Below are 16,056 nucleotides of genomic sequence, written 5' to 3' on the forward strand. Positions count from 1 at the left end.
GTAACCTCTGTATTCCCTGGAAATACTGCTTTTAGAAGCTGGGAGCATTTAAGATGTTGATTCACTTCTTCATAAGGGTTTTATTGTCAGACTAAGTGCTTGATGATGCAATGTTTATAAATTTAAAATGGAATTTTCCTTTTCTGCTCAAACAGAATAAATAATCATAAGATCACAGGATAATGCAGGTTGGAAAGGACCCCAGGAAGTCTCTAATCCAGCCTCCTACTCAAAACAGGGTCAGAGGTGAGATTAGACTAGTTTGCTCAGAGCCTTGTCCTCTGGGAAGCATAAGATCTACTATTTTATATTGACATAGTTATTAAGTTTATTGAATACATCATAGGCACATTTCATCACAATGCCATGTTCAGAAAGCTGTAAAAGAAGTTACATTTGTTAATTTCATTATTAATATGATCATATAATTGCAAGAATGAGTCAATGTACTTACAAAGAGAAATTAACTCTTAACTGTGGCAAAAAAACCCCTTAACTCTGTATTGATTTCTGTGTGTATTGATTTCCAGGGCTTCACCTACCCTCCTCATGTTGGCTTATCCATTGGCACAGCAGCTGACCCTCTGTTCGTCCTTATGGAGGTGCATTATGACAATCCATCATACACAGAAGGTTTGTAGCCTCACACGCTTTAAAACGTGCTGGACTGGAAAATGCTCTACACACAAGTGCTCATCCCTGCACTGCATAGCAAACAGAGCAAACGAAAAGCTGAGGGTTATTTTTTTCTGATCAATAGTTCCATAGCTCCTGGTTCACACTGTTTTTCCTGTTGCCCTTGAATATTTTTATTTTTATTTTTTTTTAGTATTTCTTATATAAACATCTACCTGAACTGTGGGCAATTTCTGAAGTAATATAGACTCAGGTTTCTAGACCATTCACTGGGTAAAATAAGCTTATCTGAAAAGATAAGGTTTTAGTTTATAATAGTGTTTTAAAATTCTTCCTGAATTTAATTTATATTTAGAAGAAGTAAAAGGAAGAAACAAAGGAAAATCAGGGTGACTTTGCAGATGCCTTTGGGAAAGATATTTTTGCTCTGAAACAGAAGTTTATTAACCTACTGTACATGAGAGTATTGTGGTGGTTGCTACATATGAACAGAGTAAAATCCAATGCAGCATAGTGTACTGGTCTTTCTTTACACCCCCATGTGTTAAAATAAAATTTGTTCTGTGGGGTATGGCATTCTGCATTACTGTCATTTCCCATCTTCATCTTTTAAATTAATTATGTTAATTTCTTTAGAATTTAGTGACTGTCTCTGTGCTTCCAGTGTGTGGGATACAATAGACTTTATTTGCATCCTTGATATTGTGTGCTTTTTCATCAAATGGTGCATGAAAGCCCAGGAAGTCACATGCTGAAAAACTGTGCCTGATTTGGTTATGTCACTAAATCCATCATTTTGCTTTAATTGACTGTGCTGTATGATAATGTTGGTTTAGCTGAGCTAACACCGCTGAAAAACTGGAAATCGGTAATGTTTTCTTTTCTTTTAAGCAATAGGAATAGTTTTGCCTCGCTGGGACAGTCCCTAAAGACCTGGGAAATTCACACAGCGTAGGCATAGGAGGGTGTTTGTAATCCAGGTCATGTTTCTCCTCCTCCCTGGCAAAATACAGTGTAAGATTGTGCCAGGACTGCAAGAGGGTAGACCTGGGTGCTCCATCTGCTTTAGATGGGGACCGATGAGTTCTCCTGACGCAACAGCAGACCTGCCACTGGGTCACCTTCATTTGTGTGTTTTGGCACCTGAGTTTTCCCAGTTTGGGTCTTGCAATGAGAGGCTGCACTGTTTGCCTCACATTGTGACCTGGGGTAATGTTTTCCTAACTGACTCAGATTGGTAGTGACTCCTGGCTCCCAGTTAGGAGGAGTTCAAACATTTCTTAGTTTAACATGGATGGTTTTCACTGTTTCTGGTTTTGTAGTCCTTAACATTCACTTCTCATTTGATATGTGGCCTTTTTTGAGATTGTTTATCAGAAACTCTGATATACCAGAGTTATGCCATACATAAGAATTGCTGACATTTAGATGTTAACAACATCTAACAATTTGTGAAGCAGAAATACCACAAAGGAAAAATGCAAGTTGATGAAGTTTTACAAATATCTCCAGGATGGGAATGAGTATGGGTTCCCAAATGCTAAAGCTGGGATGTTGTGGGACATGATGCATCACCTTAAAAGTGATTCATATGGTCTCGTGCCTGATTACCATTCTTAATTGGCTATGCACAGTTCCTTTGTTCCTTAATAATTATATGAACTACTCCATCTTAGGTATTTTAGTGACTGGGTAACAGTCCCCTGCCATTTGCTTATCTTAAAATAGACTGTTGATATCATATTGATGTAAAATTTGGCTTCAGGCACTGCTACGTCTGTTTTGTTTCTCAGAAGATAGGTCACTGGGAAGCATTTTACCTTCTCTGCAGTATTTGATAGGGTTTTTTTTTCATTTTCAAAATTGAAATTATTTCAGTTACTATTCAAAAATACTAAGAAATGAACAAGTGAACTGACAGAATGTAGTTCCTGTGCAAACACAAATTAATCCTTTTTTGTGTATATCTTAACTAATAAAAATTACTAATAGAGGACAAGTATTCTAAGCATTTAGATGATAAAGGCAACATAAATTATTAATAGATGCACAAACAAACACATATGGGTAAACATATGTGGGTGAACAAAATAGATTTGTGTTATTTTGACACAGGTTCCAAACAGCAGGCTAATTTTTGAAATCAAGTTAAGACCTTGAGTCAGGGAAACATTAAAGTACTCTGTAATTTTCTTGTCCGCTTCTCTCAAGGTGGGGGTATTTTCTACAAGTCTGGGATTTAGTAAGGCAATTTTCATGTTTAATTGATGCTCTCTTAATTGGAGAGATTGCAAAAGGGATGTATTTCTTCATCTCAGGTAGGGTGTAATGTAGCAGACAGTCCAAAGGGAAAATATAATTAATGATAAGACCCAAGATGAAGAAATAGATAAAATTCTCAACTAGAAGACAACATGTGGCTTGAAAATAGTAAAGATAAAAAATCACTTTCTGCATATGGTTTCACTCATTTCCATGTTATTGAGGTTGATTCCTTAATTTTCATGTAGAAGACTTATGACATGGCATGAAAAACATGAAGCAATTTGGTTTGCTTTTTTTTTCTCCTTTAAAAACTGATTTTTAGCCATGGCTAACTGTGTTCTTTTGTTGCAGGCTTAATAGATAACTCTGGTTTGAGGCTAATTTATACTCCAGTTTTAAGAAAATACGATGCTGGGGTTATTGAAGCCGGTCTTTGGGTCAGTCTCTTCCACAACATCCCACCGGGCATGCCTGAATTTGTGTCAGAGGGTCACTGCACACTGGAATGTCTGGAAGAGGTATGTCCCTTGCCTGAATCCACTGGTTTTCATTCATGGAAATAATTGGAAGAGTTACTTGAGCTTCTTGAGAAGATGGATAGTTACAGTTAAAATGTGAGCAAAGGCATCTGGTGGTACATGTTGTCTTCCAAAATGTTGTCTTTTTGAACTGGGTATTTGGCATTCTCACCACTCAGGCTGCTTTGCTTATTTGAGTAATAATGGACGACACTGAGATTGCAATGTTTTAATTTTGTGTTCAATATGTAAGTATACTCTGGCAAAGCTATTAATAATTCAGAATAACTAGCCCAGAAAAAAAAAAAAAAAAGTTGAGATTAATTCAGACCTGGGCATGTGTGAAAGGCTTCTAATGATGAAGTGAAAGCCTGAAAAGTATTCTTCAACCACAGAAACTGAAGACCTGAACAGGTTTTACTTTTGTTAAGTATTTAGTTTCATTAAGAAAACTTATATATATCTCTGCAGGTAATGGAAGCATTGTCTAAAATCTGTTGACATAGACACCAATGGTGTCACCAGTGGTGACTGTATAATGGGAGATTCCCATATACTTTATTATTTATTGAGCAAGGTTGAATTAATAACACAGTTTACAATGAAGGCCAAATTAGATACAAAATTTAGATTTGTTCTTGGTGGTGTTAAATGTTGTGTATTGTCCTGGCATTTTTCAGCCTTAAAACTCTTGATTAATCCATTGCCATGAGGTTTCTGACCCTAGGGTTGTTCTCGAAAGCTATTGTGATTACATATTATTTCTACCTTGAGCTCTGAACAAGAATTAAAAGTTGAGCATACTAAATGCAAAGTTTAGATCAGCAGATCTAAGGTAGAGTGGGAGTGATGTCAGATTTGTGTCAGTTTGGAAAAGTTGATTTGCAAATGTTTTTGACCTGGAAAAAAGTTTTAGATGTAAACTTACAGTATTTCACTATGAGTTCATTTAAAGATGGAAAGTATAGGATGTTAGAACTACAGCTTCTCTATTTAAAGTGCATCTCTTTGCATCATTCACAGCTGCATAGAAATTCCTTTTCACAATAAACATCCACATTCACTAGTATCAGCCATTAGCACCAATATAATGCACAGGTTTTAGTACAATTCCCTTGAAAGTCTTAAAACTATTGAGAATTAATTGCAGTCCAGTTGATTTTCATTTTTAAAATGTGTGCATTAGGAGTGAAAATATGTTTTTGTTAAAAAAAATAATCCCAGAAAAAAACCCTTTTTTGTACATAAACCCTGGATTTCACTTGCATTTCAGGTTTTGCTCCCAACTGCATTTTTTCAGTAAACTGAGTGAATTCAAAATGCATTAATGAGTGTATTTTCACTCTGTTTGTAGATGGAATTGCATTACATTACTTTGCATTTGGGAGCACTGATGGTGTTGGTTTCTCCTGGCCAGGCTCTAGGGGCTGAGAGACCTGCTGGGATTCAAGTGTTTGCAGTACTCCTCCATGCTCACCTTGCTGGCAGAGCTATCAGGATGCGCCACTTCCACAACGGCGAGGAGCAGAAGCTACTTGCTTATGATGACGAGTTTGACTTCAATTTCCAGGAGTTTCAATACCTGAAAGAGGAAAGAACCATCTTGCCAGTACGACACTCTTAATTCTTCTGCTGAAAGTGTTTAAGAGATCATGTGCCTAAAATTTTCTCACCTTTAGGACAAATTTGCTACTGAATTTCTTAGCATAGCATCATAGAATTCTTTCATGTTCTGTTAAATTTTCCACTTATTGCAGAATGACTAATGCATTAAAGTTTCACTGTCTCAGGAGTATCCATATGAGTCACCACAGAACTGGCTTGGTTCACCAAATTGAGCTATTCTTTGGGTATGTTTGATATCCTTAATAACTTGATTTGAACTTTACTATCACAAATGTTTGAACAGAGCAGATTAGAAGATCCCTTATGTGCCTGGTGCTACCATCTTTGTGCATCCAGAAAGACCAATAATGGAAATGCCACCATATGGCTTTACAGAGCTGTGGGACCAAGTAGCATATCTTGAGTATTTGCACAGAGCAAGTATCCAGACTTAAAACCATGTTTAAAAGTCAGCCAAGTCTTCTGTTTGTTTCACACTTTTTGTTGTTGGGAGTAAAACTCCATGCTCATGTTCCACCTGATCTTTCACTAGTAAACAAAACACTTTGAAAGAAGATATCATACAACTCTACCTACTGTGTTCCTGAAAATAATGCAACATAACTTGTAGGAATATTCCAACTACAATTATATTATTAAGCAGTATCTATGTATAGGTATTGCATGAAAAGAGTCTGTATATTTTTGTGTGTCATTCATTTAAATTTTTTTTACTATTCTTTTGTTCCACCCATTATCTTTTTTAAGTTTTGTCATGATGACAGAAATTTTAGAGCTGCCAAATCAGGGTGCTCCAGATCTGGCCAGCAGAGCAGCTTGTCCTAGTGCATGTGTACAAGCATGTTATTGAATTTCCAGATGCAAAATGTCAAAAAATGGAATTTGTTTACAATTAAAACCATTAAGAGAGATGGATCTGAAAAGGCCATTGGAATGACTGAACTTCAAGTATGGTCAGGAGCCATGTTTTAAACTTCAGGGGCTTCTCTTCAAGCTACTTTCTCTCTTATGTCTCTTACCCCACACTGTGAGACTTTGATATTTGTACTTTAAAGACAAGAAGCTAAAATGCTCACTTTATAGTTTAATTTCTACAGCAAAACCTGGATGTTCAAGTGCAGAATTTGCTCTTTGAAGTCAAATTGCTTGTAGACTAGGGGCTTCAAAGACAAACTGGTGTTACCTCCTTCAGGAAAGAAGGTTGAAGGGTTTAGGAGAAGGGGTGGTGGAAGATGACAGGTTTGCAGAGAAAGCCTGTAATATTTTTAGGAAAACCCTGCAATTATAGCAAAAGGCTTCTTAAAATTCAAGAACATAAGGGACTAAACAACAGAAAAGCTATAAAGGGTATTTGATAGTAACAGCAACTTGACAAAAAAGCCAGCTAAAGTAGAAGATGGAATTCTTTCTTTGAAGAGAACCACTTGTATGCCTTTCATTGTTTTCATCTTATGCAAAACTACCAGTGCAGCTTTACATACATCATCTGGTGTAATTCAGAGAACAGTTTAATCAATTAACTAATAGTATGATTTTTCATGTAAGTTCTTGTTATTCTCTCTTTCTAAAGCTCTCCCAAGAGTGTATCCTTCTTTCAGTTTGTGGAGTCCAGATTATTTTTCTTCAGATAGCAGCACTGTCTTCTCCATTGGGAAACAGCAGATCTAGTCTCACAGAAGGAACAGTTTTAGTGAATGTTATCCAGTCTGTGAGATATGAGCACCAGAGACCTCACTGCTGGGAACAGCATATTCCCACTGGAAGCAGTGACTCTGTGCCAGTTCATGCTACTTCAGAAACCTCTGTCTCCATTTGGCTGACATGAGGCTGATTCACCTTCTTCCAGCAGTCTGGAGTACAGATTCTGCCAGCCTTGATCTGGAGAAACAGCCTGTAGGAAAGGAGAAATTATCAGCCTTTGAAAAGTGATCTGCTTATTTTTAGAGAAATATAATGGTTGATAAAGGAAGATGATGATACCAAAAAAAAAAAAAATCCATTTGGTTATCATGGTGATTTTAAGAATTGTACTTGATTAGGTACAAGGAGTGAAAATATTACCAAATAGTAGATCAGTTTGTCAAGACACCAAAAAGTTAATTGTATGTGCTTGAGAAGGTAAGTATTCCGCCTTTCCCATACATATCTGTCAATGCAGTGAAGTCTTCGCCTGCCACTCCTCTACTCCCAGGCTTGGCAGAGATATAGTTGTTTTTGTGATGTGGAAAGCCTTCTTTTCCTCATTTGCCAAATATTTCTATTGAAGTTGGCAGTGTAAATTAGTCTGGATAAAGTAGCACTGGATGAGTTTTGGAGCAAGAATCATTTGTATACATTGTCTACTATAGAATTTTCCAGAAAATTGGATGATAACTGGGTTATTTTAAAAGAAATCCAGACAACACTCTTAATAAGACTCTGTTTAAATCCATGGGGGATCCCTGAGGATCTGGGATAATATGAATGCTGAGTGCCAAAGCCTTGACATATGGCAATTACCTAATCCTTCACTCTTTCAAAAAGTCATATCCACTGCTACGATATTTATTTCTTAAGTGCTTGCTGTCATCTCTGGTTACCTGAAACTGGTGTTGATAAACTTCAGAACTCTGAACTTCCTAAATTTCGTTTTTCAGGGGGATAATTTAGTCACAGAATGCCACTACAGTACTGTGGACCGAATTCGCATGACATGGGTAAGCAATATTTTGGTGGATCAAAATAGTACAGATAATATTGAGGACTAAAACCTTTTTCATAGGACAGTATTTTAAAAAAGTGAATTTACTTGCTAATGTCTGTGTGCACATAATTATTTGTTGTCTTTCCTTTCATAGATTCTTAGGTTTTAAAGTCATCTGAACTATTGTGATCTTAGTCTGACCTTTTATGTAAGGCATTCATATGGCTGATTTATAAAAATAAACAGGTCAGCTCATAAAAAATCCTTCTAAGTCAAACTTTTCTAGTATAATGAGTGCTTTCCTCACAACATGTATTGACATGAAAATTCTGTGTATTCTAATGAATTATTTTTATGAACTTGTTACACATTTCTCCCTGAAGTTGTAATCGCCAGTTCTTATGTATTGGTTTTTAGATAAGCTGTGACCAGGATGTTTCTCAACTATTTAGTTTTGTGCCTAACAAAGAATCCAGGCAGAATAAAGGTCCTTTGGGTTGGGAAGAGGAATTGAGAAACCACCCTACTGAGGCTGTCCAGCTCTGGTTTGGCACACGGCAGTGCACAGTCTTCCAGAAGCAACTTGATAGGTTAATGGAGACCAGGCACTGGCCATTGCAGTGCAGTCACTGGGTTTTGGAGCTCAAGGAAATTTGGTTACTTGGACATGGGCTGGACTGTGCCAGTGGGCTAGGAACACATAGAGTGATGCCAAACCCACTGTGTCTATTGGAGAGATACAGCTGCCTCTGCCAGGGTCTAATTCTGCTTCCTGGGGAGCAGCTGGATCCAGACCTCTGGGAAGTGAGACCTGAGAGGTGTCTGTTTTGCAGGGAAGAACTTTTTCTGGCATCCAGAGAGCAAGGGGATACTTCTCCCTGAATCATGGCTTGCATGTAGGCACATGCAGTAGTTATTTAATGAAAACCAAAAGAGCAAGAATGAGGGGTTTTGAGTTTTTGTCCTGTTTTCCTGTGTGGAAATCACTCTAACTCTTGGCTCATGTGTTTTGTTTTCTCCATTACTACTCCGTGGTTCTGTGAGACTTTGTGAAACTGTTTCCACCCAGGATTTAGGAACATGCCATTTATAATCTTGTCCGTGTTTACCAAGATTAAAATTAGGTTAGTTGTTTGCCCCATGGCTCTCAATGGAAGACTGTTTAAGAGTCTGTTTCTTCTGTTATTCTAATTCTAGAAATTCTAGAAATGTCATTCTACTGATTTTATAATGCATGCTCATTTTTTCGAGTCAACATTATCTGTTAACATAAATAATTCTTTTCCTTCTTGCTCTTTATTGGCATATGTACTTAGAACCTGAGTTCATATAGATTCATATTCCAGTCCAACCTCCATTTCACTAGGCAAAGATTGCTTAATTTCTTATTAAACAAATTAATTATCCTACAAGATTTTTTCTTCATCTGTTCCACTTTTCTGAAATGTGGTAAATCTAAGTACCTCGGGGACAGCTGAAAGCAAACCTGAACTTCTCAGTTAGTAACTTCAATATAATATGAGCCTTATTTTATTCACAGTTGTTCTTTCTGATGCCTTTTACCTTAAAATCTGTTCCTTGAGCTTCCAGAGTATTTTGTAATTAATTATGTAATAACCTCTGGCTACTTAATAACCTCATGTACAAGATAAACTTGTCAGTTTGGGCCTCCTGATACACCTTTCATTAGCATCTAAATGCTAATCAGTGATTTAATCTGTGAGATTGCAGTGCTACCCTGATTAAAGAAAAATCCCATTTTCAGGGTGGTCTGAGCACCAGGAATGAAATGTGCCTGTCATATCTGCTCTATTACCCGAGAATCAACCTCACCCGCTGTGCGAGTATTCCAGATATAATGGAGCAGCTCCAGTTCATTGGCGTTAAGGAAATCTATAGACCAGTCAGGTATGTAAAATGTTTATGAATATGTGCAGCACCTCTGTTTCTGCCTGTGGGATTCTTGTATCATTTTTATACAACTTTTCTTTCTTTCTGGTAGAAACAAAAGAAACATGGTCACTCATGCTGCTTTTTTGGTCAGTATGCTGTGCTGCTATTACTCCTGCCAAATTATTTTGCATCTTTTTTTCTTCCGATAGAAAAGCAGTTTCTTTTTTTAAAGAAATAATACTGTTCACATTATTTTGTGGTTTTTTTTTTTCACCACACACATCTGTAAAAAGGCTATATATCAATATTTTAAATCTATCAATTTATTAAAACATATCAATGTTTCATATATAGAGTTATAATTTTGAAGAGGACTTAGTGAGCATGGTTACTGAATTTCCCTGGGTAGATTTATTGACAGGAATTCTGATGACAAAAATGTGTTCCTTTTAGTGCTTAAAATAAAACCATCTCAACAGAAGATTGTAAACAGTGAGAGCAGTCAAAAGTGGAAAGTTCCCAAATGAATGAAATGCAGAAAAATAATGAAACAATAAAAACTTGAAGGCACATTTTGTGGTGAAAGGTGAATTACATTTGTATTGTTAATTGCACTAAACTATGGTAATAATATTTTTAAATCAAATGGATAGACTAATAGTGTGTCATCACAAATTTTAAAGTCATCTTTGCTTATACAGTTTATCTTAACAAACCATATGAAGCTATTATTGCAAAATAATTTGACACACAAGTTTAGTGGTCTTAGTTCTGAAATTTATATTCAAGGAAGAAGAGTTTGAAAGAAGTCACAGCGCAATCAATGTCTACATAATTTTCCACACTATTCCCATTTAAAACCTCTTTTAGTACAGGGAGAACAGAGTTTCTAAATTAGTCCTGTCTAAAAGAGTCTTTCTGAGCTTAGAAAGAAAATATTCTAACAAATGTATGCTCTCTTGAGTGTTCATTCATGATAACTGTACTTAAGGAAAAAATGCACATTTGGCCTGGGGAAATAAAGATGTTCTGAATAGAGTAAGTATGCAGACTGTCTGCCACAAATGGAATAGTAATTAGAAGAGGAGATTATTAATGCCTCTAGTATTTATGACCTAATCCACAATTCTTGTTTCATTAAACTCTGTCAGCCTAAGGATATATGACCTGATCCTCATCTCTCTTGTGTCAGTCTAACACTAGAATTGCTTCACTGGCTCTTCCACAGTCTCTCTTGACTTACACACAAATGCAAACTGGGAGTAGGATCAAGGCATTGTGGCTCACTTTAAAACATTTTTCCTCTGTCTGGTGACACAGACAATGGTTTAAATCATGAGGAGCAGAAATGAAAGGAATTGGGCCACAGTAGTGGCCTAAGTACCAAAATACTTGGTTAAAATTACAGCTTCTACGTCTAGATGTTGAGTGGAGCAGAACTCTGGCATAGGCAAAGCGAGTGGGAGATACCTGACTGCATGATAACACAGATCTGTCTAAAGTGTTCTGAAAAGATAACTCATGCTCCAATCATAGTATTAATTAGGTTACTTGATAAAGTTTTAGATACTTTTGTTCTTCCACTAGCTGTATTGACTTTGTGTTTGTAAAAGTTCGATACATCCCCCATGTAATTTCCCTTCATCTCAGCAAAGTCAAACAAAGAGAAAGCTGAAACAATGGAAAAGGTTTATTGGTTTTTTGGGTGTGTTTTTTATTGTTTTGTTTTGTTTGGTTGGTTTTTTTTTTGTTTGGTTGTTTTTTTAAAATTTTTCTTTCTTTCTTTTTTTTAGCTTTCTTTACTAAATGAAAGACATGAAATCTCATTTCTTCCCTTTCCATGTTTTCGGCTGGTGAGAAATGAGATTGTCCCCGTTTGTTCATGAGAACACTTCCCACACTAAGGCAGATAGATCTTTCAGAGCAGCTCAACAGGTGTCTAACCACCCCTGGCCAGAAGTGCCCTTGCAGCCAGCTTGCAGGAATATGCCAAAGGGAGTGTCCACAACACCAGTTATTACCTGCTGCCAACATAACAGAGCAAAATTGTGCTAGGCTCAGTTTTGACCTGAGCTCGGCAGAGCTGTCTGGAAGCAGCTTTCTAATGTCAAAGGTTTCTTGTCAACCTGGCTTGCCAAACCTAGGAGAGGGTGTGGCTTTCTTTTGGTTTGGTTTTGTTGAGAAGTTACCCCTAAGATCTGCTTTGTATTGCTTGCGCATTCAGTTTGTAGATCAGAGAAGAGCAATGTAACTCTTGAAGTCCTGCATTTCTAAAAGCATCTGGCAGCAAGTACTAACCTTGACTGCTGACGGCCTTCCATAAGTCTGTCAAAATCAATTAAACTGCATCAGTTTTCAGTAGAAGAGAACTTAGTTGAGAATGTGAGCTAGGCATAATATACATAGTGCATTTATTTTTCTGAGTAGATACTCCAAAAGTTATCCTCATTCATTTCAACTTAATAGTTTTAATCTATTTTTTAAAATCTAATTGTTTCTTTTTCTTTAGGACTTGGCCTTTCATTATCAAGAGTCCTAAGCAATATAAAAACCTGTCTTTTATGGATGCAATGAACAAATTCAAATGGTCCAAATCAGAGGGTCTCTCCTATAATCAACTTGTGCTTAAACTACCTGTGAATGTGAGATGTTCAAAAACAGATAATGCTGAATGGTCGGTAAGTCTGTGTGTTGAAAAGGAGAAAATGATGCCATGGAACTAATTTGATTTACTGTTTTTCAATGCATCTGAATAAATATCTGATTATATGTCTTCAGAAAGTTTACACAGCTATATTTCGTTTATATACAATAACAAATGATGAGAATGTTCTACCAGCGCTTTCACCTAACTTGAGTTCCAGAAGCTTTTAAAATGAATAGAGAAGTTGGAGCTTTAATCAGCACTAGGGATCGGTAATAGGAGGATGGAGTCTTTCAGTGGGTCTGTGACTTATCAGAGAGGAGCCATGTGTGTCCAGGTTTGGTGACCATGCCAGGAAGGTGCTCTGCCTTGGTAGATGTGTATAAGAGACAAGCCATGTGTGTCCAGGTTTGGTGACCATGCCAGGAAGGTGCTCTGCCTTGGCTTCCTCCATGGTCAGAGACCTATGTTAAGGTCCTGCAATGGATGATTCAAAATCCCTAAATCAGGTTTCCTCTCTGAGACACCTTCTAGGGGAAGCTTATTGACTGCATAATGGAGCCTCAAGAATATACCTTCTTAACTTGGGCATCTAGACAACCGAAAGTTGTATGAATGCTCTTTCATAAGTCTTGCTTTTTTAATGGTCCTAGAATTGTCTATAGTACTGGGCCAGAAAAACCAAGTTGGATAGTCTGTTCCCTTTGTGCAGTTTAGTAAGATTTTGTCTTCCACTTTCCCTATCGTCTTGATGAAAAGACTTATAAGATAAAAAAACAATTCCACAATAAATTATTTATTCTAAATATCTATTGGTATTTTACCGGAACACTGCTGAGAAAAGTTGTCATCTTTAATGTTGATGTATATTTATAAAGAATGGCTAGTGCATGTAATATCATCCCTGAAAGCAAAGCTTAAAAATATGTAATCCCCCTTGAATTCCTTTACAGACTCCAAATTCAGGGCTCTTACTTTTTTGCGATTTTCTGCTCAGAATGAGAGGCAGTCTCATTGTACCAGCCTATTTCCTATTGTGATTTCAGTCCAGCATAGCAGAGCTGCTATGAGATACTACTAAGTACTTCCTAGGAAAGGACTTCTGCCTCATTCTCTCACTCTAGAAGGTAGCCCATGCTTCCTCATAGCATGTCACACAATCCTTTCAGGTGGTGAAGAAATTGCCCCTCCTGCAGCAGTGCTCTTGGGTTTTTCCAGCACGTCAGACTGTTCTGCCCATTGGATGTCACAGGAATACTGTGTGCTATAATTAATAGAAGAGGTTCTGTTATTTTCTAGTATTATTTGTCCCATTGTAGACCTCTTGTGTGAAGTAGTTGTAGGCAGACAGTGCCAGTGACTGTTCATCAGTTTTAGTTAAATTTCTTGACCTTTACAGCTGCTGGCTAGTAGTAGTCACCACCCTTTCACTGCTTATTTATCAGAGGACAAGTTAAGATGATGAAAACCACAGAAATTTTATCAAGAGGAGATAGACTGAGGTTTTTTTAATGGTATACTTTCTGGAAAATGCTGTTCCTCTTTATCTTACAGGATGAAGGAACAATACTCATAACTTAAAGAATGTAGTCAAAGAGTGATCTCAGTGGAAGTGGGAGTTCTTAGCTCTTCCTTAATCACAGTTTCCTTTTTCAAATGACATGGGCATATTCTTCAAAGCTAAGATTAGGACTCCTTCCTTTCCTTTCACTTATTAATGATATTACACTTCAATGACCATCCTCATCAAAATCAGTAACAGATTTAACCTGAATGGCCAAACAATCCCTGAGTTGTTACAAGACTGAAAAAAATTGAAGCAGAGGAACTGAATCAAAAATACTTTCATTCTTCTATAAATCCTTCACAAAATTTTGTGTTGTGTTTGCTAAGATTAAGTCAGTATTCAGTTGGGGTTTCTTTCTACAGTACAGAATAATAGCAACATAGATGAAATCCCCAAAGCAAGCATATGCTGTACAGGTGGGCATTCAAACTTTCAAAAATGTGCCCAAGAGCTTTCTGCAGAGCTTATTTTTTTTTTAACATGTAGGGTATAAATTTAGGAAAAGCAAGCTGAGCAGTGTACATAAATGTCTCTAATTTCATGTCAAAACCATAGCAAACATGTAGTTACATCAAATCCCATAAAATTGCACTGAGTTCTACTGGAGGAGTGAAAAATGCTCAGTATATAGCAATATGACACTGCTGTATGTGACATTGCTTGAGCAGTGACATGGGACCAGATGACCTCCAGAGATCCCTGTTAACCACAGCCATTCTGTGGTTCCACAGAACAACGTGTACACAGTTTTAGCTGTTTTGTATGTGCAAGTGTGAGCCTTGCACACAGAAATGAATGCATTCAGATATCATCCTATATATCCATAGTAGAGTGACACTGCCAAGTTTCCTTCTTATTTGACAGAAGGGTGAAAACAACAACCAAACCTGCCAAACAGCCCTACAAAGCAAAGTAAAGTTATTCAAATCAACCAACCAAAGTCTAGCCTTGCTTTACTGGAGAGGATGCCAGTGTGTACTGCTGCTCTCAAGCTGAGAACGTTGGATATGCACACTGGCTGATCATTTGGCATGCAGTATATTCGTATTTTTACTGAGCTTGATGTTTCCACAGTGAGAGTCACAACCCAAGTACAAAACTATCAATATGTTATCAGGCAAGCTGTAAATTATCTTGAGAGCAAAATGAGTTTTCTAATCTTATGTGACAAAACTCTGATAATTTTTTGTAATTTTAATTTCAGATCCAAGGCATGACAGCTTTACCTCCTGAAATAGAGCGGCCATACAAGGCAGAGCCAGTAATATGCAGTTCATCTTCCTGTTTAAGTTGCAGTTTATTCCTTACCCTCTTGTGTATTGCATACATCACAGCCAGTACCATAGGAAACACTGGGCCCTTTGTATAATAATTTTTATTCATCTGTGTTCTGTATGGCACGCAAGTTCTGATGTGTTTGCACTGTTGCTATTGTAGATTTATTTTTTTACTTATTAATGAACTAAATTTGTCGGAGCAAAAGAAAAGTGTACATCCTCTGGAAACTTTGGTTTTTTTTGTTTTCAATGTAAAATATGTATGAAATACAGTAGGTACACTGACACATTACATAATGAAATATTTTCCTGTACCACTTTCTTATACTTTGTCTTGCCTCTTTCACGTGGTGCTTTCAAAGTTGTCTATGTATATGGGTAAAATTAATAAACTAAAAGCAACTTAGTTAACCACATTCAGCCCAATCTGTGTTGTATTATTTGTTCTTGATTTCTGCAGGTAATGAAAGTAGTGCTGTATGGGCAGGCCTTGAAAACATGTATTTGGGCATGTCTGGCTGACGTGTGCCATAAAGCTATGGGAAGGATTCATTCAGGAGACATTTCTGGAAGCAACACAGTGCAAAACCATCTCAGCTCCTGACACATGGGAGCTGTGAGTGTTAAAGGGACGAAAACACAGGCAGAACCCCAAATCTCCCTATAATGAATCCTGTACAAGTCCTTTGGCTTGGTTGGCATTTCTTTTTCTCAATCCTAGGTAGTTCAGGGTGTTCCTTCTGTCTTAAGATATTTGCAAAGTGAATAAATCTTTGGCGAGAAGTAGGCACTCCTTTTCTATATTTGACCTGGACAGCAGGAGCAATAAAGATTTATCTCACATTTAGGCTCTGGCACGCACAGGGAACTGAGCCTGCCAGGAGCTATTGTTAGCACACTCTGAGCATTGCAATAGGCCAAACTGCTGATTAAGAAATTGTCTTTCC

The 16,056-nt window shown here is 37.2% G+C and overlaps 1 protein-coding gene across 1 annotated transcript in view; it reads left to right on the forward strand.

Annotated features, from left to right (window-relative positions):
- MOXD1 (monooxygenase DBH like 1) overlaps nt 1-15,525 on the forward strand; it is a 50,338-nt gene extending 34,813 nt beyond the window's left edge. Inside the window, exons 6-12 of the mRNA XM_015623327.3 lie at nt 531-633; nt 3,253-3,419; nt 4,837-5,028; nt 7,682-7,741; nt 9,494-9,636; nt 12,131-12,299; nt 15,037-15,525. Coding sequence (XP_015478813.1) covers nt 531-633; nt 3,253-3,419; nt 4,837-5,028; nt 7,682-7,741; nt 9,494-9,636; nt 12,131-12,299; nt 15,037-15,201 — 999 coding nt within the window. The 3' untranslated portion in view covers nt 15,202-15,525. The remainder of the gene's footprint in view (nt 1-530; nt 634-3,252; nt 3,420-4,836; nt 5,029-7,681; nt 7,742-9,493; nt 9,637-12,130; nt 12,300-15,036) is intronic.
- Nucleotides 15,526-16,056: the final 531 nt, after the last annotated feature.

Source organism: Parus major, chromosome 3 (genome assembly GCF_001522545.3).
Source record: "Parus major isolate Abel chromosome 3, Parus_major1.1, whole genome shotgun sequence".
Taxonomy (NCBI): Eukaryota; Metazoa; Chordata; class Aves; order Passeriformes; family Paridae; genus Parus; species Parus major.